Source organism: Pseudozyma hubeiensis, assembly GCF_000403515.1.
Source record: "Pseudozyma hubeiensis SY62 DNA, scaffold: PHS15, whole genome shotgun sequence".
Lineage (NCBI taxonomy): Eukaryota > Fungi > Basidiomycota > Ustilaginomycetes > Ustilaginales > Ustilaginaceae > Pseudozyma > Pseudozyma hubeiensis.
In genome coordinates, this window is record NW_012133797.1 from 299,721 (window position 1) to 326,586 (window position 26,866).

The 26,866-nt window shown below is 56.2% G+C and overlaps 10 protein-coding genes across 10 annotated transcripts; 4 read left to right on the forward strand and 6 right to left on the reverse strand.

The window, feature by feature from the left end:
• Positions 1–558: 558 nt before the first annotated feature.
• PHSY_001332 (import inner membrane translocase subunit) lies at positions 559–1,207 on the reverse strand (the record flags this gene model as incomplete). The annotated part of the gene is made up of 2 exons (XM_012331964.1): positions 559–1,116; positions 1,205–1,207. 2 exons carry the CDS (start codon positions 1,205–1,207, stop codon positions 559–561), a joined length of 561 nt encoding a protein of 186 aa, XP_012187354.1.
• Positions 1,208–1,796: 589 nt separating this feature from the next.
• PHSY_001333 (hypothetical protein) lies at positions 1,797–2,879 on the reverse strand (the record flags this gene model as incomplete). Its single annotated transcript, XM_012331965.1, has 1 exon — positions 1,797–2,879. One exon carries the CDS (start codon positions 2,877–2,879, stop codon positions 1,797–1,799), a length of 1,083 nt encoding a protein of 360 aa, XP_012187355.1.
• Positions 2,880–4,609: 1,730 nt separating this feature from the next.
• PHSY_001334 (candidate lipase) lies at positions 4,610–7,276 on the forward strand (the record flags this gene model as incomplete). Its single annotated transcript, XM_012331966.1, has 1 exon — positions 4,610–7,276. One exon carries the CDS (start codon positions 4,610–4,612, stop codon positions 7,274–7,276), a length of 2,667 nt encoding a protein of 888 aa, XP_012187356.1.
• Positions 7,277–7,813: 537 nt separating this feature from the next.
• On the reverse strand, positions 7,814–8,866 carry PHSY_001335 (glutamine synthetase; the record flags this gene model as incomplete). The annotated part of the gene is made up of 1 exon (XM_012331967.1): positions 7,814–8,866. The coding sequence occupies one exon, from the start codon at positions 8,864–8,866 to the stop codon at positions 7,814–7,816; it is 1,053 nt and encodes a 350-aa protein (XP_012187357.1).
• Positions 8,867–8,924: 58 nt separating this feature from the next.
• PHSY_001336 (hypothetical protein) lies at positions 8,925–9,738 on the reverse strand (the record flags this gene model as incomplete). Its single annotated transcript, XM_012331968.1, has 2 exons — positions 8,925–9,253; positions 9,654–9,738. The coding sequence occupies 2 exons, from the start codon at positions 9,736–9,738 to the stop codon at positions 8,925–8,927; spliced, it is 414 nt and encodes a 137-aa protein (XP_012187358.1).
• A 1,288-nt stretch (positions 9,739–11,026) lies between these two features.
• Positions 11,027–16,640, reverse strand: PHSY_001337 (hypothetical protein; the record flags this gene model as incomplete). Its single annotated transcript, XM_012331969.1, has 3 exons — positions 11,027–11,152; positions 12,850–13,013; positions 13,265–16,640. 3 exons carry the CDS (start codon positions 16,638–16,640, stop codon positions 11,027–11,029), a joined length of 3,666 nt encoding a protein of 1,221 aa, XP_012187359.1.
• Positions 16,641–17,469: 829 nt separating this feature from the next.
• On the reverse strand, positions 17,470–19,926 carry PHSY_001338 (peroxisomal copper amine oxidase; the record flags this gene model as incomplete). Its single annotated transcript, XM_012331970.1, has 1 exon — positions 17,470–19,926. The coding sequence occupies one exon, from the start codon at positions 19,924–19,926 to the stop codon at positions 17,470–17,472; it is 2,457 nt and encodes an 818-aa protein (XP_012187360.1).
• Positions 19,927–20,388: 462 nt separating this feature from the next.
• On the forward strand, positions 20,389–20,772 carry PHSY_001339 (hypothetical protein; the record flags this gene model as incomplete). Its single annotated transcript, XM_012331971.1, has 1 exon — positions 20,389–20,772. One exon carries the CDS (start codon positions 20,389–20,391, stop codon positions 20,770–20,772), a length of 384 nt encoding a protein of 127 aa, XP_012187361.1.
• A 588-nt stretch (positions 20,773–21,360) lies between these two features.
• On the forward strand, positions 21,361–22,926 carry PHSY_001340 (hypothetical protein; the record flags this gene model as incomplete). The annotated part of the gene is made up of 1 exon (XM_012331972.1): positions 21,361–22,926. One exon carries the CDS (start codon positions 21,361–21,363, stop codon positions 22,924–22,926), a length of 1,566 nt encoding a protein of 521 aa, XP_012187362.1.
• Positions 22,927–24,985: 2,059 nt separating this feature from the next.
• On the forward strand, positions 24,986–26,779 carry PHSY_001341 (amino acid permease; the record flags this gene model as incomplete). The annotated part of the gene is made up of 1 exon (XM_012331973.1): positions 24,986–26,779. The coding sequence occupies one exon, from the start codon at positions 24,986–24,988 to the stop codon at positions 26,777–26,779; it is 1,794 nt and encodes a 597-aa protein (XP_012187363.1).
• Positions 26,780–26,866: the final 87 nt, after the last annotated feature.

Sequence of the window (26,866 nt, forward strand, 5' to 3'; positions counted from 1 at the left end):
ACGTGTCGAGGTAACTCGGTTGCTGCCAGGATGTATGTAGGAGTGAAGGAGTGAAGGAGCGAAGGACTGGACAGGCAAAGATACCGGGGCTCGAAGGAGTGACCTTCCAACACGCATTCCCGGAAAAAAGGGCTCAGAAATTGGCGCAGCACTTTAAATTTACTCGGCTCCAGAGCGCGAAGCCGAGCACGAGTCACCCTTCATTTCTCAAGGCTGCAACCAACCAACACTTCGCACGCACCTTGGCTCAATCGTCCGCCGATACCAAAAGCATGCGTACTGTAAGTCTCAAAGGTCTCATTTCTACTCTGTTGAATGCCTCGCTCAACACTGTATGAAGGCACCATGTGTCTATGCAAAGTGTATTATTGTTCGTGCCATAGTAAGCGGCGCAACGGCTGACGTGAATGGTGGGTTGACAAAGCGTCAAAATGGAGTTCTGCTCTTGCTGAAGAACGGTGATGGTACAATATTTACAGAAAGCAAGCGTCGCCGAGACAACACCTTCGAATCATTGCCCCTACAGGGTGAGGTCATGTGCTTATGAGCTGCAGGTGATCATGGCTTCTTGTCGGCCTGATCCGGCTTGTTCTCGGCTGCCGGACCCTCCGATGCCTCAGCTTCAGCCTTCTTTCCTGCATCCAAAAGTCCCCACTCAGCTTCGATCCTCTCGCGAGCTCGAACAACCTTGCTCTGAATGTAGAACGAACCTGCTCCACCGCCCTTCTGTCCCTTGGGTGCAGGTGGGGCGTTGGTTGCAAAGAGGTGGTCGTAGTTCTTGACCATAGCCTCGCGCACCTGATCGAGTATTGACTTGCCCTCGCCCGCTGCTGCACCTGCTGCTGCCGATGCTGAGCCCCCAAGTCCTGCTGCCGAGACGTCCTGCTTGAGGTTAAGGATGAGCTTGGCCTCGTCGAGCGTCATTCGGTGTGTTCTTGTGAGCTGGTCCGAAGGTGATGCGGCTGATCCTGATCCTACACCTGCAGCACCGGCTGCCGAAGCTTCTACTCTGCCTGCCCGCGCATTTCTGCCTGCTTGTCGCCCGGCTTCTAGCAATGCCCTGCCGACGATTTGTGTGCCTACAAAGAGGATCTGTGCCAATGTTTTCGGAAGAGACTGTAGTGCAAAGCAAGAGAAAGACCCGTCAAGTCAGTTGATTCGATCTCTGGAACTGTCGAAGATGATGCGTATGGAGCTAGCTTACCATGCTGAGCCGATGAGAGTCGTGTGACCGGCCACCAATCGTCTGTTATTCCTCGAGAGCAGGATGGATGCTTCCGTCTGAAGTGGAGGTCGGCAGCGGGATGCTGGTCAGATGACGGTAAAGCAGCGATCGCACTGAGTCGAGCAATGAGAGAGCCGAGTGCTAGGAGGACCCAGATGAGATGTGATGCGAGTCCGAAATAGGCTTGACGAAGGGGTCGTGATCGTGTTGTGGAGCTGAGCATGAGATGGTGGCACCGCTGCTTCAAAGGGTCTCAAAAAGCCTGAATCGCTTACCGATGCATGGAATTTCTCGGAAGCGGGCGGCTCTTCGAAAAATTATTCCACCCAGACACGCTTCAAGGCGCACTCTCAGACATCGGGCAGATCCGATTTCGACCTGTTTCCAACTTGTTTGTGAACCTTCCGCATATCCTTGGGACTAGAGACTGACCGTCAAAGCTTTGACACTCATCGCAGCATCACGCATGATACTTGGTGGCTTCGAACAAGACTGTGGACGACAACATGCTTGAAAATGACTAGAATACAAGGGCAGGGTGGATGTAGATGTGATAAAGTATGCGATTCATTCATGCCTTGTTGGCCGAGTTGAGCTGCGTCAGACCGATCTCGACAATGGCAGGGAGCTTGTCAGCGATAGCCTTGGTGCCGGCTGGGAACGGCAGCTTATCAACACCAGGTGCCAAGTAGATCGAGTCTGGCTCCTTGCCAGATAGCGCCTCGCCGGTTGGCAATCGTCCCCTCCTGTACATCTTCTGGCCCTTCCAGCTGGGACGACGAGCATCTTGCAGAGTGACACTGCCGCCTTTGGGACCGGGTACGTTTCCCTTGACATAGATGAGATCCTTCTCAGCGTCGACACGAACAACGAGCAGATTGTGGATGGTGCCGTGCTTGTTTCCGCCCATACGACCGGCCATCTTGGTTCCTGGCCACACACGACCTGGGTCCTGGTTGGCACCGGTCGAACCGTGACTTCGGTGAGAGATTGAGACACCGTGCGATGCTCGCAGACCGTGGAAGCCGTGGCGCTTCATGACACCCTGGAACCCGCGACCTCGTGTGATGGCGCGTACGTCCACCGACTGGCCTGGCACAAAGTGCACCGCCGACAACTCTGTGCCGAGCGGCACGAGGGCATCCGAGCTGACGGGAAACTCGCGGATGATCTTCTTTCCGGTCGAGATGCCAGCCGTTTTGAGGTGGCCCTGGATCTGCTTTGTGACGTGATCCGTCGACTTTGTATCGACTGCGGCGACCTGGAGTGCGGTGTACGTCGACTCGTTCGCATCAGCGCCGAAGCCGATGTGCGCCGAGATCTGGTTTGTATGCACCTGAAGGACGGTTGCTGGAATTCTCTCGCCATTTGGAAGGAAGAAGGACGTCATACCTCGTTTGACAGCGATGAGACCCACGCGCTGCGTGGTGGGTTTCCACTTGAGATCTTCCGATGCCTCTGGTGCTGCTGATGCTGCCTTTGCTTCAGATTCGACCGGCGCTGCTTGCGAAGAGCGAGCTGTTGTGTGTATGAAGGGTCGTGAAGAGGTCGATTGGTGTGCTGTAGGAATGGACCGCGCCAACGCAGGAGCGGCTGTTGCGGCGGCAACTCTGAATGATTGCAAACTGAGGTTGGCAAGTCGCTGTTGCAGCATACGGCCGCCGGCCCTTGAGGTGGAGGCGCACGCTCGCATGATGCTGATAGAATGACCGTGCTGGACTGTTCTTGTGAACTGCGGAGGAAGGCGGGTGGAGAGACAGGTGCTTGATCGCGATCAACAACGGTGTCCAAGCAAAGAGCGAATGAGATTCGTCAAGTCGAGATTTCGACTTTTCTTCGCAAGCCCCTTCTCATGATGACATAAGCCCTTGTCATCGATGCTCAGACCAACTCCAGATGTCACGTACGATCTTACACCTTGGAACGCAATTTTCCGCCGACGTCATCCGCTGAAATCTCAGTCACCATCCGCGGCACCCTTCATTGATCCTCAACGAGGGCTTGCGAGCGCCTTGCGATCGTGGAGCTGTAGCATTGACCTGACGCAGATGGGCAATAACAAGATTGGAAATGGTCTGTGAACTATCTTGCTCAACCTCCTGAGGATGTTGAACGGTACCTCGTGACCATGCAGATCCGGTGGTGCCGAGGATCCGCAGAGCTTGTACGCAGTGTCGTTGCCCAACTGGTCGAAAGTGAGACAAAAATCGCAGAGCCCGACGAGCGTGAAGCTGAAGAGAGAGTCTATTCTGAGACCAAGGCAGGTCGGAGAAACATGAACTGTCTGATGGGCACACCGAGAGCGGCGGTGACGTGGTCTACGGCATCATTGACTGACAGCGAAAAGTGACGACACGTTCTGCGTCACCTGCAGCTGCCCTCGCTATTTTTTCCCTCTCGTGTCCCGCTGCCCCAACAAAGGCGTGTTTACCGCTGTACACGGCAAACTCCCCTGTCATTCTGCCGTGACATGGTGATGCCACCAGACACAAACATATTCGTCATCTCATTCTCATACTGTCGTAGTTCAGCATGATGACGAGGGTCTGGCAGCGTCGACGTCGAAAGTAAGTTGGCATCCGATGTGTGTCACAGGGCTCGAGAGGTTCCTGTTTCTCCCCACGTTTTGCACTCTGCCGAGAGCGGCGAATTTCAGACTATGGAGAACGTGTTTGCGACGTCGATCCTCTTTTGCCTTTCTCCGACAGCCACTCCAGGACCCTTTCGCCCCTGACTTGGCCACAGGGGCTCTCCGTCCGTTCATGAACATGGCGAAGCGTGGATCCTGGCAGCTGTTTTGCTCCTGAAACCGCAGCTGTGCAAGCAGACCCCCAGCATAGCAAGCCGACCGCAGCGGTGTGATGGGGGAACGACCCACTTTCACTGCATGATTTCATTTGGAATTAGACCGTGGTGAGTGAGTCGAGTCTCACACACACACCGCCCTGTACCGGCGCTTTCAGCCCAAATAGAGCTCTAAAAAAAGCTGAAAATCATTTTAACCGTCACAGCCGAGCCACAGTCGATTCGACCCTCATTCTCAACACACAAGCAACACTCTGATGACCCACGCGCAATTCAACCTCAATTCTCCGCTGCTCCACTTCCGCTCAACGTGGCAAAAATAGCCACGGCCTCTCTGAAGCAATGATGACTTTGCACACCTGATCGCACCTCTTCATCCTCGTCATCATCCCATTCCCTCCTCCATATTTGCCCTGCTCTATCTTCAACCATTTCGCAACTTCCTAGGAGAGCTCTTCCCGTACGGCGCTGCCCCGCTCCCGCATCTGGACAGAGTCAACGGCGAGTTCTCCGCTCTGGCCAGCACTTCTTCTCATCGGCGTCTCTGCCGTTCCCGAACTGCGCCGGACATCTGTGAACATGCTTCGCCGCAACCGCGCCACCATAGACTCGACCATGCGATCTCTGCTACGAGAGCGACTCCAGACCTCGATAGATGGTGTCGTCCGTGGTGGGGAATGCTCTCGCAGCGTCGCCAACACCAACTCGCTCCTACGCTCCAGAGCTGGCGTCCTTGCCTTGGTCTGCTGGCTTGCTGCCTACTCGTGCTCTCCACCCGCACCGTCCCACCGTCCTGCCATCACTCGGCCCAGACAGAGTCGACCGGACGCCTCCCGACAAGTTCTCAGCCTAGCTGCTGCGTCGGCACGTCCGAAGCATACGACACACAAAGTCACCAGTGTGCCACGCAAGGCTGCGGTGCTTCGGAGCGTGCACACCTCGGCACGTCCGAGATCAACACACCACCTTCCAACAACATCACAGAACACGAGCTTGTTGACCTCCAAAGCGAATCACGAAGTCCACTCGACAGCCCAGCGCGCTTCTCTCAGCTCTTTGTCCCATCCGCACCCGCGATCCAACCACTGGCTCGATCGTCTCTCGAGCACGCTCTCATCTCTATTAGGAGCCTCCGAACAACGTTCAGAGCGCGAAAAGTCTCGTTCCGATGCGCCACCTCAAGGCAGACATCAACGCTCCCGTAATATCGGACGCATCCACAGTGTGATGCAGGATCCGCAGATCTACGACCCCATCGTGTTGCCACGACATCCGATCGTGCTGTGCCACGGTCTTTACGGCTTTGACGTGCGCGGCCCCTTCCTCGGTCTCGAGATCCACTACTGGGCCAAGACGCTCGACATTCTGCGCAAAAAGATGGGTGTGGAAGTGCTCGTGCACGGTGTCCCGCCCACGGGGTCGATCAAGGAGCGTGCCGAGTCATTGCACGAGTTCTTGATGAGCGATGAAGCAGATGTTCGCGGCAAGAAGCTCAACTTCGTTGCTCACAGTATGGGAGGCCTCGATGTGCGTCACCTTCTGACCCACATTCGACCACGACCAGAGGAGTACGTTCCCGTCAGTCTCACCACCATCAGCACGCCGCACCGCGGAAGCCCGTTCATGGACTGGTGCAACGCCAACATCGGCATCGGGAACGACTACATCGAACAGGCGATCAAAGAAGCCCGTGCGGAGCGTGCTCACCTCGCAGACAGAGACACGCACGGACCTGCTCGCACCACGACCAAGGTACCTTACTCGCTCAAGTCGCCTCTCTTCACCCGACCGAGACCGCTCGATGGTTCGAGCAGCTTGGGCAAGAAGAACCTGCGCAGCGGCAAGGCTGAGGAGGCTCAGCGTGCTGCGTCGGACAACGAGTCTGCCACCGAAGCCTTGTTCTCAGCGGCATCCTCGGTCGTTAATTCTCTCACCCCGGACGGCAAGTCGACCGACACTGCAGCGGAAAAGGTGAAACAGGCGGTCAAGCAAGGCTCCAAAAACGACGGCTCCCTACCGTTCGGTCTGTCGTCCTTCATCGGTTCGCTCTCCACCCTCACCGGCTCGTTCAGCTCGTACATGCTCTCGCTGCTCGACACTCCCGCATACGCCATGCTGTCCACCAAGTACATGAACGAGGTCTTCAACCCCAAGACACCCAACGTCGACGGTGTCAAGTACTACAGCGTCGCCTCGCGTACGCCCAGTCTGGCGATCTGGCATCCGCTGTGGCTGCCCAAGCTGATCTTGGATGCTGCCGCCGAGTCGAGGACTGCGGGCGGCGAGATCGACGGCAGTGCGGATGCGCTCGGTGGAGCGGATCAGGGCAACGACGGGCTGGTGAGCGTCGAGAGTGCTAAGTGGGGCGAGTTCCTGGGCGTGATGGAGGGATGTGATCATTGGGACTTGCGAGGTGGGGGTGCGCCGCGGTGGAAGCAGAACATCAATCCGAGTACCGGAAGGCCGTATCCGAACAAGGTTTCGGGCTCGGACGAAGCTGTAGCTACGGTTGCTGCGGCTGGGGATGCGAAGCAGAGTGAGGAGTCGAGTTCGAACAGTTGGACGGACATCAATCGGTTGCTGTTCACAAAGTCGACGGATGGTGTCGATTCGAACGAGAAGCCGATGACGGCGTTCAGATCGTTCAAAGAGTTGGCGGAATCGGAAGGCTGGAACGGCGTTTCGTTGCGCGATCCCGACACCGCCGAAGAGAGCGGTGACGCTGTAGAGAGCAGCAAGGACGACGAAGGAGAGAACACGGCACTCTCGTCCTTCCACCCGCAGCATCAGGACGACACACTCGTGCACGAGATCGCCAGCTGGATCTCGGATCGCCTGCCGTCGGGAAACGCCGAGAGGAGGGCGATGGCTCAAGAACGTGACAAGTTGATCGAGCAATCCGGATTGACCTTGTACAATCCACCGAACACTTCTGTCCAGGACAGCGGCAACGGTGGTAGGAACGAAACGGTCGATGGTGGTGTCTCGACCAATGGGTTGACGGATTTCTCGACCAACGCCACGTTGCGATCGTCGGTGACGCCTGCATCGGCATCGTTTTCGACGCAGCAAGTGGCATCGGCTGCTTCAGCAGCGATTTCTCACGTCGTCGGGAAACAGGACATTGACGAATCGCAAAGGGGCGCGGAGAAGATGGAGTCCAAGAGTAGGTCCAACAAGGAGATTCCGGAGTTGGAACGGTTCTGGATCGCCTTGTGTCGACATTTGCACAACGAGGGTCTTTAGAACTCCCTTAATATACATTGCATTGCATTGCTTGAATTGAACATTCCTTTCAGACCCTTTTCGTGATACGAGTGTGCAGCGTGCGACAGGACAGCGATTGATTTGTGTGTTGAGACGCAGACGTCGGAAGGAAACAGAGAGCTCGAGATGAGAAAGAGGTGGTGGTCGCTAGAAGAGGCGCTCTGCGGGGGTCGTTTCATCACAGCGGTTCGTGGAAGTGCACTAGGTTTCTGTGAGCTGATTCACGCCGAGAGATACCAAGCTCGGCATGACCCTCCGAGCTTGACATCATGAGGGGAAAGGCAAACATGTGACTGCCTGCGAAACGCGATTGCGCGACGAGAACGGAAGTCGTCCGACAGCCGACGCATGAGATGCTCATTGGAATACACGGTGCTCAGATTTCACCCACCACTCATTCAAACTCGACAGACGGAGCCCAGGTAGACTGGCTTTTCAGTGGATCGTATATTTGGCAGGGCGGCGTTTTAAACGAGCAAGACGTTCAAAAAAGCTGAAAGAAAGCTGCTGTAAAGATCAGAGAAGGAGGGTGGTCTCGGCGACGATACCAGTGACAAGGTAAGGGTCGCAGTTGGAGGCGGGACGCCTGTCCTCGAGGTAACCGTAGCCTTGCGCGGCAACGTGACGGGGGATACGGATCGAAGCACCACGGTTGGCGACACCGGACGAGAAGTCGCCAATGTGGCCGGTCTCGTGCTTACCAGTGAGACGCTTGTCGTTGTCGGCACCGTAGACGGCAATGTGCTCGTTGTGGCGCTTGGCGAGCTTCTCGATGGCAGCCTCGATGGCCTTCATGCCGCCCTCCTTTCGCATCGATTCGGTCGAGTAGTTGGTGTGGCATCCGGCACCGTTCCAGTCACCGGGGACAGCCTTGGGGTGGAGCGAGACCTTGACACCCCACTCCTCGGCGACTCGGATGAGGAGGTAGCGGGCGAGGGTGAGGTGGTCACCCATCTCGATGCCGAGGCAAGGACCGACCTGGAACTCCCACTGGGCGGGCATGACCTCGGCGTTGATACCCGAGATGTTGACACCCGCGTAGAGGCAGGCACGGTAGTGGGCCTCGACCAGGTCACGGGCAAAGACCTTGCCAGCACCGGCACCACAGTAGTAAGGACCCTGAGGGCCGGGGAAACCGCCCTTGGGCCATCCGTACGGGCGGTCGTCCATGTCAAAGAGCGAGTACTCCTGCTCGAGACCGAACCAGGGCTTCTCGGCGGCGACCTGGGTCATGATCTTGTTGCACTGGTATCGGTAGTTGGACTTGTTGGGGGTGCCATCGTTGTTGTAGCACTCGGCGAGGACGATGACGTTGTCACCACGACGGAAAGGGTCAGGGTAGTAGGCGACGGGGCGGAGGTAGACATCCGAGTTGCCGCCGGGGGCCTGGTTGGTGGAGGAGCCGTCAAAGTTCCATTCCTTCAGGTCTTTGAGCGACTTGACGGGGCCGTCGAGGGTGGTGGTCTTACCGCGGAGCTCACCATCGCCGTCGATCCAGATGTACTCGGCCTGGACCTTTCCGCGCTGGTCTAGCTCGAAGTAAGGGTTGACGAGACCTGTTGATCGCATCGAGCAGAGCAAGAGGGGAAGCAGAGATGAAGACAACAACGTCAGAAAAGGCTCTCTTTCACGAAAAGACGAAGTGCGGCAGCGACAAAAGCGTGTGAGGCTGACAGACAAGTCCGTGGATCCTCGACTGTCGCCGCCTGTAGCGGGTGCGTCGTAGCATGGAGTAGGAGCGATCGAGTCGAGCTCCAGCAAAGAGCTGCTCCTCGGTGTTCCTGCTCGCTTGACCAAGACGACCCGTGAGCAGACGGCGACCAGACGCAGAACACAGCGAGCGTTCACAGAGAGCAAACAATCTGGCACAAGACTGTCTGCTTGTGTTCTGTCTGCTGTTCTCAGCGGCTCGCGGTATCATGGCCAAAGATGGTTTCCATCTAAAATCGGGGCTAGCTGCAACGAGAGACGATAGGCGGAGAGAGGCTACGTACCAGGGTTCTTGGTGAAGGGGACAGCCATTGTGAATGAAGGATCGTTAGACAGAAAACGTCTACAACAAGATGACGATCAAGGGAAGGGGTAAGGGTGATGGTGGAAGCAGAAGATTAGGAATGATGAAAGCTGTCGAGTAGATAATTTAGGACGTACAGCGAGGGCAAGCTGGAGGGAGAAGTTGGACGGACGAGCGATGATGATTATTGTGCTCTCACTGAATCACTCACCGTTTGCTCCGCTGCTGCTGATAACGCACTGCAGCTCAAGTCAGGACTGACGCACAGGCACCATACGCAGAGGAAAACCACTCGGCGGGAGAGAGATAGTGAGCCGATTGCGATTGAGCGTTTGGCCGGACCGTTGCGGTGGGGCTTCGGGGCCTGGAGCGACGAGGCGATGAAGCGAATCAACAGCCAAACCGCTTCCACGGGCGAGCGGGCCATCTCCAGTGAGATTGGGGCTCGTTTGGCTCGTCAACCCAAAGGCTGCGTCAGGTTATGCGCCGCCAAGTTCGCTCAACCGCAACCAATTTGCAGTAGTCGAACGCCGCCAACCTCCATGTCAAAGTTGGAATTTCAGTAAAATTTCAATATTCAGGTCCAGCAGGAGTAATTCTTGTTTGACCAGGGCGGTGTTGGATTGCGTCGATCCAGTAGCTCACTCGTGTGAGATGGTTCCTCAGCGTGGGGCGGTGACCTACAGCAGCTCAATTGCTCCGCCCAGGGTTCCCCGTCTTGCCAGACGTGGCTTGAGCTTTTAGCCCTACGCCCATGTCAACTGGTCGTTCCTCAGCGGGGAAGCTCGTCTTCTCGGCTGACTGCCGACACCTCAGCCTCCCCTCTATCAAATGGCCCCTTCTTTCAAACTCTAATTCTGGCGTGGATCCGCCTTTTGCCTTTTTTTTCGCCAATGTGACCGATGACGCAGTACAACAATGGCAGCTGCCCCTCGCGGATCACTCCAAGCAGGCGAGCGACTTTGCGGGTCTGCTGTGTGTCGCCTGGACTGGCTTCCGATAGCACCGCCTACACTTTGGCAAGTCAAAGTTGGCGTGGATAGTCATCGTCGACACGCACGCAAAGGTCACACGGCTTCATGAGCACCGGTCAAGGGTAGGCTGGGCAGAGACACCCCACACGCTATCGGAGCTCTTTCGGCGGTCGAGGAAACCGGTTGCTGTTGCTGTGGGGGCGTTTCCGACCAAAGTTTGGCGCACGAATCACATCGCAGATATTGATGAGACAGAGTTGGCAAATTGCAATCCTGTTCCTGTCCCGGCTTCTGCCTCTTAGCGGACTGCAAAGGGAACAAAGTGCAACCATCGCTTTGCTCGATTGCCTTGCTCGCGTCTAGAACCAGACGGTGACCCACGTTGCTCGCTAGATTGATATGATGACGATGAACCTCCCCGACATCGGATGGGCAAGATAGATAAAGGCCTCGACCCGTTCCTAGCGAGAAGGTGATAAGTTCGCGAACAGATAGATTGGAGGCAGCACAATCTAGGAAAGGCCAGCTTCCTTCTGTTTCGGCCATTCACACCGGCTGATCTACCGACCAACTTTCCCGCTCATTTCCGTGCTGAGATTTGGCGCCTGAAACCCATACGGCACAACAGAAAGTCGACCATCTGATCTGAATTGCGGCTTTTTTGTGAGACGACCCCCCCTTTCTTCCAGCGACTGATGATACTTTCTTCGCGCATACCCTCGTTGCTGACTTGGACTCACTCTACAGCTGGCTTGTCGAAAAGGCCGACGAGTCTGTTGCTTTAGCATTGATATCTATCTGGAATTCCTCGTCATGATGCGATTTTCGCTCGACACGGAAGCTCTCTGAGCTTGCTGTCTGCTCGACCTAGGAACCAAGCCACCTATTCACATGGCTGATAGTTTCAGGTAGGCGAATGGAGACGTCTCGATTGCAGCTGATCGTTCTGAAGCGGCTGCAATCCGCAAGGTCACCAAAGCGCGATCGCTGATTGGTTCGTTTTAGCATCTCTTATCTCTTTTTTTTCGCCCTTCCTTCCTGCACGGCGCTGCAGCATCGCACTCTCCGACGAGCGCTCTCCTCTTCGAGAATCTTTGCGTCTCTGGCCCGCCGACTGTTTTCGAGTCACAGACCAATTGAGATGCTTAGCCTGACGCAGATTTCAGAGGTGGTCCGACCGTTCTTCTTGTCGTGTGTCAGGAAGAATACGGGGAGAGCGAGATTAGATCGTTCGGTCGAGTTTCCTATCCATTCCGCATCCATTATTCCATCTAACACAATACGCGATCTCACATCTCATTGGATTCATTTTGTAAGCTCACCGCTAGCTCGGTTTAACAACGGAAACTCAAGATTCAAATCGGCCGTAACTGTCCATCTCGTCTCAACCCGAGAAAAAACGTGCAACGAATCGGAACCGCACGGTTTGTCGAAGAGCCAATTTCGAGGCAGCAACAGCGCAGCAAGGGTCGCAACGGCTCGCAGATCTTCTCGGCGCCTGTTGGTCATCATCGTTGTTGTTGATCGCTACCACCACCACCTCACCTTCCCCAGCCACATATCGCCCAACATGCGCCCTACTCCCATCTCGTACCGCGCAAAGCCTGCGTTCCAGCCTCACGTCGGCCGATTGTAAGTATCCAGCCGTCGATGCATCGCGAAGGGCAGAGTACGATCGATAGCGTGGATTCGACCGCGAATGGGAAACTTGCAGCTTGATGGCTTGCCTGGACAGCGACGCGACGTCGTAGCACCGGAGAATTGCGGCTCAATGGAGGAGCAGGAGAGCAACAGCTTCATTCAATGCGATTCGGAAACGCAAGACAAACCTATTCGCAGATCTTGGCAACCACTTCGAGCTGCGATCAGGACGCCGTTGGATCTAGACTCGATCCGTAGCTGCATCCACGCCCAGCGTCTTCTCGCGCTCTGTCCATCATCACAGCAGCTCTTCACATCCATTGTCCACTCGATGGTATCCTTTTTACTGACTGTGTTCTGAACCTCCACTCTGCCCCCTCCCTTGCAACTTCATGCAATCATCTCGAACCACCTCCCTCGTCTTTCCCAATTGTCGTCCAACCAGCACCCCAACGGCGGTCTTCAAGTGGGCACCATCCCTCGCACTCTGGGGCGGTGCAGGCGCCGGCGCCGTCATGCTATTCATGTCGAGCGTACCCCTCTTCAAGAAGGACGTCCTGCTCAAGCTTCCTGTTGTACGTTGTTTTCGCTTTTCGCCTTTTTGATTCTTTCTCTTCGAGCTTCGGTCTGACTGTAGCTTGCTTTTGTCTTTCACAATGATAACAGGTCGCAACTTACTTTGAGGACAAGACTCACCCCGCGGACAACGCTTTCTAAGCGTTGGCAGCAGCATCGGGAAGACAAACCAGCTTGTTCCAAGTCGCCTCTTTTTGCAATCACATGATACAGAAACCAGACGTTTGCTCTGCCATAGCGACATTGATCCGATCCCGTTTCGCTTCACTCACCATCGACACACGCACAGCAGCACAAACAGCAGACAAAACAAACATTAAAATGCATTGACGACACCACCAACCCACCGCTGGCTCGCTCGCCTCCCAGCGCTGCTCTACATCCAGCTGAACTCGGGAACCTCCAAAAAGCTCTGCAACCAAGTCCAATCCACCGGCGTCGATGTACCCGTTGCCCCCGTCGGCGTTGCCGTACCTCCTCCCGCCGCTGCTGCCGGTAGCACATTCCCACCCTGCGGTGGTGTTGCATATCCAAATTCTCCTCCCACTGCTCCTGGATATCCACCCATCCCCGTCGCCGACCCACCACCTGCACCATGTGAATGATACTGCTGCTGCTGCTGCTGCTGTTGGTGCTGCTGCTGGTGGTTCGCATGACTCAACGGAGAATTCGGCCCTCCACCACCGGCAGCGAAGTGACCGAACATGCCTGAACTGATGAAGCTTCCCGGTGAGAATCCCGGCGGAGTCGATCCCGACGCACCTCCTCCTCCTCCTGCAACGCGAGACAGAGGATGCGTGCCGTAGTAGCTCGTCGCTCCGTTGAAGAGTTTGCCGCTGGCGACGGGCGAGGTCGTCTCGCCGTTCGGGGGGTCGGGCTCTGCGGAACCGTCGGCGGTGCTGTGTAGATTCAGCAGCGTTTCCGCGGCGGATGTGTCCATGGTGGAGTTTCCGACGTGGTGCGGTCGATGCGGGTGGTGGTGGTGAGAAGTGTGTTGATGGGGTGCGTGAGAGGAGGATGAGTTGAGTTGGGATTGGAGTGCTCGTGATGATGCAGGGCCGGTAGAACTGGCCCTCTCCACACCAGCATCGCCGACTCCATCCTGCACCACACCTCTTGACCCCGTCTCCTCCTCCTCGCCCATCCCCGCCGATTGATCCAGCATACTCCTCGACCTCTTCGTCCCCGCCACCACATTCGAACCACCCATCGCCGACCGCCCCACCCTCGAGCCCCCTCTCTCTCCCTCCTGACTCTCCCCCTCAATCACATTCAGCAGCGAATCAAAGTACTGCGCACACAACCCCACATGATCATCCCCCCTCACCTGCGCCACCCTGAAACTCTCCCTCGTGTCCCTCATCAACTCCAGACACTTGCGCTCGTACTCCTTCCTCCTCCGAATCCGAGTTTTGACCTTGGCGTATTCGTAGCTGAGCCTCGACTCCGCCGCTGCTGCGCTGGAAGCAAAGGCCGGCGGTACCGATGGCAACGGCAGCGAGATGAGGTACGTGGCGAGCAGCGCGGCGTGCGGGGCGAGGACCATGATCATGTCCTGAGCGTGTCGTAGGATCGATGGTGGCATCTGCATGGTGTGCACCAGCAGGTTGAGCGCCGAATCGAGGCAGGTGTAGTAGATCTGCTCGGCACGGTCGTCCATCGCGGATAAAGCGGACGGTGAAAAGGCGGAGGAAGAAGCTCCACCACCACCAGCGCTGCTCGACTTGCCCGATGCCGCGCTCGGTTTGACCTTGTTGATATCCCTCAACGATGCACGGAATGCGATACTCGAGATCTGCATCACCAGACTGCTGCGCATCACCTTCAACAGATGCATCCTTGCATCCAGCGGAAGGTGACCTGCAAAGTCTTCCTTCTCTGTCTTCGCAACATTCTCTTCCTCCTCTGCACCCCTCGTCTGTCTCTCTTCGGATGCGTCGCGTCTGAACCTCTGATCAATCTTCCTCGCCTGCAACTCCCACCTACTCGTCCACCCCTCCAGTTCATCCATAAAGCTCTGCAACAACAAGAAGCACTCGCTGCCGCCGTACAGCGTGTCCTTCTCTTGCGTCTGCGCGCGCTCCATGATCGACTTGTACTTGGTCTGCAGCAGGACCGAGTCGATATCCGCACACAGCAGGATGTCGTCCTCGGTAGCCAGCGCGTCGTCGGCCCAGGCCAGCAGGTTCCGCAGCAGGCTCGGTCCGCGGTCGAAGTTGGGTCGAGGTGCAAAGTGAAGCAGATGCGTGTGTTCTTGGATGAAGTGGAAGAGGAACTGACGCTGCTGATTTCGTCGTAGTCTCTGTTGCTGGAGGGTGGCAGCGGAAGTGACGTCGTCGTTGGGTTTGGCGGTGGATTTGGAACGGGATGCGGAGCCGGAGCTGGAAGAAGGCAGGAGTGAGAGGAGTTCGGTCGGGATATCGCTCATAATCTTGGCGGCGTAGCTGCAGTACAAGATCGTGAAATGATCATCCGCCTCCTTCCACACCGACGAGAGGTACATAGCTACGCCCGTCTCCATCCTCCGATCGCCCATCGCAAACGCCGTGATCGCCAGACTGCGTACATGACTTCCAAGTCGAGCCGAAATCGTCGCCGTCACCCTATCGTCATCGGGACGCGGTCTCGCAAACGTCGCTCCGTAAAACGCAGATGCTTCCGCACTCGTCTCGTCGACCTCCGCCAGCTCGATATACCTCGATGCCAGATAGAGTATCGTCGAGTAGAGGAACGACGAGGAGACGCGTACCGCATCGTGCGAAACAAAGCACGGGTCAAAGTTCATCCCCCACGGATTGAGATGCTCAAAGTAGTACGCGTAGAGCCGATGCGCAGCCGCCATGGACAGGATGCCGACATCGACGGGATCCTTGGATCCGAAGAGGTTGAGTGTCTCCGGTAAGCGTGGATAGCGGGCGGTGACGGCGGAAGCCGCTTCTTCGGCTGCGGTTGTGGCTCCTGCTCGCTTGTCGACAGGGCGTAGGAGGTTGCGGAACGTGGATGCGAAGTGCTGCGATGGAGCAGAGGCTGTCTGCGATGAAGCGTTGGCAGCCGCGGAGGCGTGTGCGGACGCGTCTTCCGCTTTGACCCTGCCCTGTCGATCTGCGTCTCCATCTTTGCCGTCTGTGGGAGAGAATGCGCGGGGCGACAACGCTCTCTTGCTACCGGAAGAGCTTGCCTTGCCGCTGCTCGATTTGGACGTGGAGGCTTGCAGGTTGTCGTGAGCTACCTCGCCCTTGCTGACAAAGGTGTACGTTGAGCCGCGCTGCGGAATCTTTTGCGCAAGCATCTCCCAGATCCTTCGACGAGCGTTTGTGTCGAGTTCGTGGAGACTGTTCGCAGCCCTTTGCAGTCTGGCTTTGCTGCTTGAACGACTTCCACCAGGTCTCACGGCGATAGACTCTCTACCTTTCCTCTGATTCGATTCTCCAGCGACAGCGTTGGCATCGTGATCTCGTGACAGCACACGTGCGGCGTCCGATCTCTCGGCAGCATAGTCATCATCGTCATTGGCTGCACCTGCATCCACTTTGACAATGCTATCCTCGTTGGCCGAATCGCTGTCATGATCCGTCGCCATATCATCATCGGATGCACCGAACCTGGACGATCCTACACCCAGATCCACGTCATCCGCATCCATAGAGGCCAGCTTCGAAACCGGCTTCCGTCCTCGATGGTGCCGCACAAACCGGCACTCGAACGAGAACTTGGCACAGCGATCGCACACATCCTGGCTATCGGTGACGCGGCATTTGGTCTTTGCGAGCCTGCACTCGAGGCAGGCACGGCTGCTCCTACGCTTTTCGGCCTTGTCGACGTTCATGTTGGATTTGCGTCGCGACGGCGGCGGAGTCGATGCAGAAGTCGAGGGCTTGTTCGGGTTGCTGCTGCCAAGTTTGCTCGGTTTGGAAGGGGAAGCATAGCGAGATGAGGGGTGGTCGTGCCGTCCGTTCTGATCGTACAGCTCGGTACTGTACTCCTTTGTGTGAGCTCGGGATGGCGAAGTGGCGGTCCTTGCTGCCGCTGCTGGCGATGCAGGCACAATGTTGTTCAAAGTGGTGGCGGTCGATGATGGTCCAGGGCGTCTTGACTGGGTCGGACCGGAGGCGGTAGCAGAAGAAGAAGAAGCGGTCATGGCTGACAGCCGAGCTTTTTTCTTGCCGATAGCAACAGCAGAACTGCAGCTTCGGGAGGCTGTGAGAGAGCCAGAAGTTCGGATTCACCTTGTGGAGGAACGATAGCCCCACTGCAGTTGTGTCTACCGCCAAAGTGACTTGGCTGGCGACTAGACCGGGAAGATGTCGAGCAGCGTGGTGCAGATTTGATCCGTCCTGCTTCCAATAATCACGCTGGCCGTTGCTTCCTGCACCCCGCACTCTCGAGGCAGCGTCTATCGAGTCGTGTGCATCCGAAGCCAATATCAGCTACGTTGATAAGCCGTTGACTGGTGTCCGTTAAAACTGTCCAAATGCTGAGCGAGACGATGTCGATACGGGAACAAGACCGGAAGAGCCGACTGTCAACGGATCTGTTGCAATTCTTCGAACCCTGTTTTTTACGACTTTTTTTTTTCCTTGCCTTGCTCAGCTCGACCAAGGAAAGGCAGCGTGACATATCGACTCTGCTGCCTTCTTCTTCTCATTCTCACCTTGCCAAAAAGAATTCGCTCCCGAACTGTTAGCCGGAATCCAGAATATTGGAGAACAAATGTTAAGTCGAGTGAAGCGGGACCGCACACGACGTTGTCATCTGCTGTCATGACCCTGTATATGAACTTGAGGGGTTCACAGTTTCATTGCAGTCGGCTCTCGCCGTAGCCTCTCTCAGATCACATTCGTGGAGACGAGAGATGGGCTGATGGATGATATGACTATTCAGAACAATAAAGTGACGCGCAGAACGAACCTGATGAGAGAAGATGCTAAACAGTGTGTGCTAAGTGATGATGATGCAAAGCGATACGATCACAGACGACTCGAGCTGTCGTTGGCGCAGCAAGCGCAGATTTGCGGATGCGAAGGAGCAGCCGATGACGAGCCGGACGCCTTAGAGGGAGCAGACAAGCTGATCCCCTGTCTTGGTTGAGGCACCGTGACAGACTTCTTGCTCGAGCAGCAGCCACCCGCCGCCGCAGCAGCAGCAGCAGCATTCCCGCTCGAGGCAGGAGCCGCCGGATTCGCCTTTACATCCAGCTGCGGCTTGCCCTCATTCTCGCCAAACGCACTCCTCGAGAAAGGATCGTTGAGGGCGGGCAGATCCTGCGCCGGGTTGAAGTCGAAGAAGTTGGCGGGCTTGAGCCAGACGTTGAGATGCTCCACCGGCATCACCGGGAACTGCTCCGCATGAGGGATGTGTGTGATACCGTAGATGGCGTGCACAGTGATCTCCTCGTCGTCCACCTTGTTCTTCTCATTCGCCCAGTGTCCCAACGAATCCGGTGCGGTGCCACGCTGCTGGGGGACGTACTTGCCCGCGGGCCACAGCTGCTCTTCGTTGAACTTGGTCACCCAGAGCGCGTGCTTGGTGAACTCGGCACGCTGAGCCACCATCGAGTCGTTCTGCAGCGCCAAGGGCTCCCAGTCCCGCGTGTGGATCTTGTATCCGACGGGTAGACCTGCAGCGTAGTGCTGCTTCGCCGTGTTGTAGATCGCCCAGGTTCGGTGTCGAGACCAATCCCAGTCGTAACCGCCGGAAACGTTGATGGGTGTCTTGACCGTGACGAACCCGTTGCCGAGATAGTTGCTTTCCGATCCCGTAGGTGCGCGTGTCGGCTCGCAGTCGGTTTGGATGACCGTGTTCTCGCAGCCGTCCACCATGGGATCGATCTTGAGAGCAAATAGATGCTGGTGGTAGTGCGCGTTGACCTGAGGTGCAACCTCGACACCGTACGGGTTGGGCTCATCGCGGTCCTTGACGTAGAGGTTCAGGATACCCGAAAGCTTGGTTTCGAGCTGGATGCTACCATCCGTGTGGAACATGTAGGCAAAGATGTACTCGTAGTTGGCGATGGTGCAGATCATCTGCACCACGAGCTTTCGCCCACGAGCCGAACGCACCTTTCCACCAGGTCGGTAGTCGGTGTGCTTCCATGCGATTCCTGCGTCCTCTTCGTGGATGCAAATGGCATTCTCCACCGCAGTAGGCGTGCCATCAAGGGCGACGTAGTGACCATCAAGGTAGTGGATGGTGCCGAGGCAGTCGCATCCGAGCTTGAGACTGTTGGCGAGCGTACCCATGCCGTACTCTCCCACGTCAAAGGCGAACTTGCGAGGGTGAGGGTGCTCGGTGGAAGCGTAAGGTACCACCATTTCAGCAACCGACATGCGATAGACAATCGGGCGGACGTTGCCCTTGTCGTTGTAGCTGATGGTGGAGAGAACAAGGCCATCACGAGGGTGGAAGCCGATGTGCATCTTCCACTTCTGCCATTCGAGCTCATTGCCGTTGAGCTTGAAGCTCACACCTTCAGGTTGCACAACGTGAAGAGGCTTGAGGTCGGTTCGAAGCGCAGGCATCTTAGGGTCGAGAGCCATGAGCTCGGGCAGATAGTCGAACGACTCCATAGGAGGGGGGATACGTTTGCGACCGGAGTACGCCAGTGCCGCGTCGCCATCCATGGTGACCGGACCGGGCTTGGTGGTTCCATTCGGTGTGGAGAGCTTGCCGGTGATGGGATCGCGATGACCGGGGAAGTCGATAGCGATGACCTTGCCAGCATTGCAGTCAATGACGGGGTAGAAGTCCATGGGATGAGCATAGAGGTTCTCGTGTTCGCTCTTTCGGGCGTAGACGAGGCATTGCTGAATGCGAATGCTCTTGTCGAATCGGTCGTCGTATCCGAGCGACCAACCGTCGGCCCACATGTTCTCGGGCTCGATGCCGACCTCTCGAGCGATGGCGACGATGCGCGGGTCGGCGCGCATGATGTTTTCGGCCTCGTTGACCTCCTCTGGAGTCAGACTGGGCTGCACACCAATGTCGAGCTTCTTGATGCTCTCGACTTTGCCGAGGGCATCGGCGGTGGCAGGTGCGTACTTGCCATCCCGACCTGGAAGAGGCAGGTCGTTTGCAATAGCAACGTTGACCTCGTAGGTATCGCCAGTGACGACATCGATCAGCTGCACCTCTGCCCGTCGGTTGAGCAGCTGCAAAGCCTTGCGGTCATCGAGCTTGGTGCCGCGAGGGAGCGGAAGACCGAGCGCGTAGAGCACGGCAGCCTTGACGGGCGGAATGAGGAGCGAGCTGCAGAACTTGACGGCTTTGACCGAAGTGCGGGCAGCAAAGTGGCTTCGCACGATGAGCGAAACAGCGGCGATCTCCTGAGCGGTCAAGGGATCGAGAGGGTGGTGGTCAAGCTGCAGACCGGTTCGGCGAGCGGCGCCCGAAGGATTGAAGGAATCAGATTGAGTGGACGACATCATGGCAAGTTTTTTGAGACGGCCGGCAGTGTCATACAGATACACCAGATAAGATCAGATAGAGCTGCAAGCGCGGAGTTAGGGGCTCGTGGCGAGGGGACAATCAGTAAACGTTGATGAGGTGTTTTCGCCTGCTTGTATGCGTTGCACGTGCTTGTGGACAAAGTGCACTTGGATCGAGAGAGCTTGATTTGAGGAGAGGGGGAGGGAGAAAAAACGGACGAGGGTTGAGGGTGAGGTTGAGGGATTATATGTCGAGTGCACTTGGCGACATCCGGCGCTGGCTAGATAGCGGCGGACGACTGCGAGGCACGGGGCTGAGGCAAGAAGGGAAAAGCACAGTGGCATGTACAGCTTCTAGCGTGGGAGAGCTAACAAATCCGAGGGCAAAAGTAGCTCACGATAGCAACATGCACTAACCAAGGACCACCCCAAGGGATCTAGACGAGCGTATCGCGTGCCAAGATGGAATGCGCACCCGAGGAACCGGGCAAAATGACCGCGGAGAAAGCTCTCGAGCTTAACGAGGTAGCGGCAATTTGCGGTCCACCACGTCAGCAAGTATGCAAAGGGAAGGAACAGCTGACAGTGAGCCAAGAGGAGGAAGTGAAAGCACCTAGGCTTGCGGCTGGTACTGCAAGACACATGATCAAATTGCCATACCTGGCCAGAGTGGGGGGCAAAGGCTTATCGCGGCGAGCATTGTTCTGGACTGCAAGGCAACCGCCGTACGCTCATCAGACGGGCGTCGCCGGTGCTTTGCGAAATGTGGGACATCGGCTCTCGACTTTTCTTGGACGGCGACTTTACCGGAAGTGTATCGTCCAACGCTCAAAAGAGACGACGTGATAAGCACTCACCTTTTCGAGCCGAGGCCGGCTTAACTTGGAGCAGACAAACCCAAAGAGGGTCTATCGAGACAGCAGCGGACCATAGCTTCGTTAAGGAACAGTTGCTTAACGAGGTGGCACGAGAGCAGTGTAATTGACTCCGTGACCTTGCATAGAGATAAGACAGGCGGAACAGGACTGAACTTCTTTTTCGTAATATATTTTATTTTATATCATCGCTGTGGGGAAGAGACAGGCTCCAGTCGTCACTTGACTTTATCTCGATGCTAGTGGGCACGGAGCGGTTGGCGATTCGAGCGGCAGAGTTGAATTTGATCTTGGCATCACGCCGGTGCCAGGATGTATGTGTTCATAGCAAGAAAACTGAATTGGAATGGCCATGTGACACGAAGGCTGAGCTCAAGAGTTGTGACTGCGAAAAGGTGCCGCTCAGCTAAGAATCCATCTAATGAGTTTCTCAGCCTGATTGTTCTTTCATCCGAAACTTCACTATCACTCGGATCTTACAAAAGAAGATACTTATCCTCTAGCCTTTCCTTTGCGACCACCAATACGACTGCTGCAACGAGGAGCTGCTTGCGACATCATGAACACATCACAAGCTACCTCCAGCCGGGCTCCGGAGCCGGTCACCATCTCGACGCCTACGGGCAACAAGTGGCAGGTCCCCTCCGGAATCTTCATCAACAATGGCTTCCACGCTTCTGCCTCTGGCAAGACATTCGATTCTGTCAATCCAGCCACCGGTGAAAAGCTGTGCACGCTCTCCCTCGGTGGTGCCGCCGACATCGAAGCAGCTGTGAAAGCAGCCCGAACCGCGTTCAACACAGTGTGGGGCAGAAAGTCGACACCCACCCAGCGCTCGCAGTTGTTGATCAAGTTTGCCGATCTTGTCGACAAACACCTCGACGAGCTGGCCGAGCTCGAAAGCATGGACAACGGCAAGCCAGTCTGGATGGCGAGCAGCTTCGACGTTCCCGACTCGGCGGGTTGTTTGCGTTACTACGGCGGTCTGGCAGACAAGATCGAGGGCAAGACCATCGAGCAGACGGAGGGAGAAAAGATCGCCTACACACGCATCGAGCCGCTCGGCATCTGCGGACAGATCATCCCATGGAACTATCCTATCCAGATGGCAGCGTGGAAGTTGGGACCTGCTCTGGCGGCTGGTAATTGTGTCATCTTGAAGCCTGCCGAGCAGACACCTTTGACAGCGCTCAAGCTGGCACAGCTGTCGGTTGAGGCTGGTTTCCCACCGGGCGTGATCTCTGTTGTCAACGGATACGGCGCCGAGGTAGGCGAAGCAATCTCGAGACACATGGACATCCAAAAGGTAGCTTTCACCGGCTCCACAGCCACCGGCAAACGGATCATGAAGGCTGCTGCCGAGAGCAACATGAAGAAAGTGACGCTCGAGCTGGGTGGAAAGTCGCCCGTGGTCGTCTTCGAAAGCGCCGACCTCGAACAGGCCGTGCGATGGGTTTGCTTGGGCATCCTCTTCAACCAAGGTCAGGACTGCACCGCTGGTTCGCGCCTCTTTGTCCAAGACAAGATCTACGACGAGTTCATGCAGCAGCTCGTAGCAGCTTTCAAGGCGCACAAGGTCGGTGATCCTTTCCACGAGCTCACATTCCAGGGACCTCAAGTGAGCAAGCAACAGCAGCAAAAGATCCTCGACATGATCGAATCTGGTACACGCCAAGGAGCCAAGGTCGAGGTTGGCGGTAAAGAGTGGAAGAGTTCCGACGCCAAGTTCAGCAAGGGCTTCTTCGTCGAGCCTACCATCTTTTCCGGATGCAGAAAAGGTATGCGAATCGTCGACGAGGAGATCTTCGGACCCGTGCTGGCTGTTGCCAAGTTCAGCACCGAGGAGGAAGCCGTGCGCCTTGCCAACGAGACAGAGTACGGTTTGGGAGCGGGCGTCTTCTCCGAGAACGCCAGCCAGATTCAGCGAATGGTCTCTGCCATTGATGCAGGTACGGTGTGGGTCAACAACTACGTGGCGCTGAGCAACTCGGTGCCGTTTGGTGGCATGAAGGCGAGCGGATTCGGACGAGAGCTCGGCGTGGATGCCGTCAAGGCCTACTGCGATGTCAAGGCGATCCACTGGAACTATGGTGAGAAGCTCGATTGGCCTCTTCCGAAGCTTTGAAGTTGTACGGTCAAGTCTGAAGACAGCAGAGGACTAGCGCAAAGGCGCTGATTTGCAGTCATCCTTCGGGACGGTTCCGACTATCATGTACTTACTTTCTGAATACCATCGCTTGCTCAGACGTATCATCTTCGCGAAACGAGTTGCTGTGCGCGTACATCCTCTCAGCGATGTCTGACTTTTGGCGTTCTGTCGATACACCGCCGGTAGTTCGTCAAACGAGCCAGCCGTTCTTCCTTTTCTCGGCAACGGGGGTCGTTCAGCACCGAAATGGAAAGCCTGTCAAACACGGCACCTCTCAATCCGCACTCTTGCTCGAAGCTAGCTTGCCACCGGTCCATAGCGACACTGCTAATTGTCATACGACTCACATGTCTTGCAAGGATCCATCATGCTGTGAAGCGTGGACATCGGCAAGCGTGGCTAGAGCGCCTAACGCGGCAAGACACATGTGCTCAAAAGGACTTGTGTGTCTCTATCTCGCTTGTGGGTTGTCAAACAGGGCAAGGAAAAGGGTGGCTTTTTGGACAACGACGGGATATTTTGAATGGTGTTTCGAGTTTTCAAATCTCGTTAAGGCACCAGACTTGCAAACCCAAAGCCAGGTTGTATTCGTTTTGAAGGAATGGATTCAAGATTGCGGCTTTTTTACCTCGGGTAGAAAGAAATGCCAGGCAGAATTGGCTCAAATGGCTGCACACATGGTCGCATTTTATGCGACGTTTTGCTGTTCGAGCATGACGATTGACCAAGGAACCTCATCGTCAAGACCAGACTCTCGTCGACGTACGAGATTCTGGCCACTCCTCCGCCACTGAAAACATAGAGATAGGCAGACTGCTTGATACTGGTCTTGCGACATCTTACTTCGTCAATGTGAACGGGGAGTCATTTCAGCCAAACTGAAAGATCCGAGGAACCAATCAATCGGTTGGCCTTTTGCCGACTTCTTATCTTTGCTGTTTCCCATGCGAGAAAGTTGCCACGGCTCTATTTGTGTTTTCATTGTTTGAAATCGCCTTTTTTTACCCCGCACTGCAGCCACGCCTCTCTTTTTCGGAAAAGATAACCCGCAGCGATAAGCCTCTTCCCGTGCTCTCAGTCTGGGCTCCTCTGATACGACGGACGGTATCTCTGCAGGACTTTCTCGCCATGCGAGCAAACTCGGTCAAGACCTTGACGAGCAGTAGCACCTGACCTCGCCACCCTTTGCATGTCCCCTCTCATCCTCTCCGCTGATGCAGACCGCACATGCAAAACAGGAAAAGCACAACTGCGCTACTATCCACCGGCTGTTATCAGTGTGGGGGGGGTCCCTTTCTGACGCTACTCAACGGCATCTTGCATCAAGAGGCGTGAACTCAGACTCCGATGTAAAGGAATAGATTGTTGTCGATTTCGCATGCCGACTTGTACCTGCCTATCGCTGCCGGCGACAACTCTTGTCACTTGACCTCGTTAAGGTCCTTCAGAGTGGGTGCCACGCTTATCCGAGCAGACTCGATTGTGCCTCGTACAGGCTCAGGAAGATATCTGGTTCGCACCTGATCCGTATCACGAGGCTCGACCCTGGCTGCAACCTTCGGAGGGCTTATCGCCCCGTCGGCTCCTCGTGTAAACCGCTGCCTTCGGTCTTCGATCCTTCGACTCGCGTGCCCTTCAAACTACCATCTATCCTCAAGTCCGTATCTTGGACTCTTATACCCTCCGCCGACGGCAACATTGTCCCATCGCACCGCTCCCTCCTCCTATCCTGCCAAGTCGTCGGAACCCTTTTCCCGCTTCAAGAGCTCGTCGTGATCCCACCACCTCCACCTTCGATACCTCGTGCTGCTATCCCCCCTCATCGCAGCAACTCCCATCCAAGGCACTTCATCTTTGGCTCCGCCGCTTAGTGAATGATCGCAGCACCGCAAACGTCGACGTTTGCTTGGTTCTTGTTTGCAGACCATCCCTCCCACCGGTGTCTGCCATTCAAAGGCTCTTGAAGAATATCTTCCCCCTTTGCTTCTCTTGAATTAAGGTCAACGCCACCGTTCGGCTTTCCCTTTAGCCCATCATGGCCAGTCCCAACGGATCCTCCTATTCACACGATGTCAAGGGCGCTTCGTCCTCCGACATCGCCGCACCTCCGAGCAATGCCGTCGCCACAGCTGGCCCTGCCGTCACCTCCGACTCCGCCCCGCAGACCGCTCCAGCAGGTCGAGGTCAAGGCAAAATTCACCTCTCCAAGGATTTCATCGAACAGGCCGACGCCGAGCTCCTCGCCGCCCTCGGATACAAGCAGGAGTTCAAACGTGAATTCTCTTCCATCGAAGTCTTTGGTATCGCCTTCTCCATCATGGGTGTTGCTCCCTCGATCGCATCCACCCTCCTCTACTCTCTGCCCAGCGGTGGACCGGTGAGCATGGTGTGGGGTTGGTTGATCGGATGTTTCTTCATTGCGTTCACCGGATTGGCGTTGGGAGATTTGGCCAGTTCGATGCCTACCTCGGGTGGCTTGTATTACTGGACGTACGTGCTTTCGAGCAAGCGGTACAGGAAGTTTCTCTGTTGGACGGTCGGGTATGCCAACACGTTGTCGACTACCAGTGCCGTCGCTAGTATCGACTGGAGTGTGGCTATCATGATCCTCGCCGCGGTTTCGGTGGGGACTGATGGTAGATACGTCCCCACGGATGCTCAGACCTACGGTGTGTATTTGGGAGTTCTGCTGCTGCACGCCCTCCTGACTTCGATCGGAACCCGCGCACTTGCACGATTCCAAACCATCGCAACCGTCCTCTGCGCCGGTCTCGCCATCGCCATCTGCATCGTCCTCGGCACCACCACCCCCTCGGAGTACCGCAACACCGCGTCTTTCGCCTTCACCGGCTTTTACAACGAGACTGGCTGGTCGTCCGTGGGAGCCTTCTTCCTGGCATTCATGACGCCCGCCTGGACCGTCGCATCGTACGACTCGTGCGTCCACATCTCCGAAGAAGCCTCCAATGCGGCGAAAGCCGTGCCCATGGGAATCTTTTTCTCGATTGTCTCCTCCGGCATCCTCGGTCTCGGCATCATGATCGCCCTCACCTTCAACATGGGCACCGACCTCGCCCCCATCGTCAACAGCGACTACGGTCAACCCATGGCCACCATCATCCTCAACTCGTGCGGCAAGACCGGCTTCATGGTCATCTGGGTCTTCATGATCATCGTCAACTTTATGATGGGTGCGAGCATGAACCTGGCATCCTCCCGACAGATCTTCGCTTTCAGTCGTGATGGTGCACTTCCTTTTTCGAACTGGGTGTACCGGATCAACAGTTACACCTTGACTCCGGTGAACAGCGCTTGGTGGTCAGCCGCGTGTTCGGCGGTGTTCTGTCTGTTGGGACTGGTGAATGCTGTTGCCGTGGGTGCGGTGTTCTCGCTTTCCGTGATCGGCGCGAGCATCGCGTACACCATTCCAATCGTGGCGCGGTTGATGTCTCCCGAAAAATTCACCCCAGGCGTCTGGTATCTGGGTGACTTTTGGAGCAAAACCGTCGCATGGATCGCAGCCATCTGGTTGATCTTCATCAGCGTCATCGTTTGCTTGCCGAGCTACATCCCCGTAACAGGTGCGGCGGATATGAACTACGCTTGCGTAGTCACCGGTGCCACGTTCATCTTCAGCACCGCCTGGTACTACTGCCCCAAGTACGGCGGCGTCAACTGGTTCGAGGGTCCCAAGAGCAACATCGATGATGAGGAAGTGGCCGCGGTGGAGGTGGCGCACCAGTTGCAAGAGGAGGAGGACAGGAAGAAGGCAAAGAGTCAACAGGAGGAGTTGAACCAGACCGTAGAGGTGGATGATTTCAAAGAGTGAAGGCGTAGTGACCCAGGCGATGGTTGATCCGACAGGTTAATGTAAATGCTCTGCAGGGACGGACCAATCTGTCTGTGATTGTGAGAT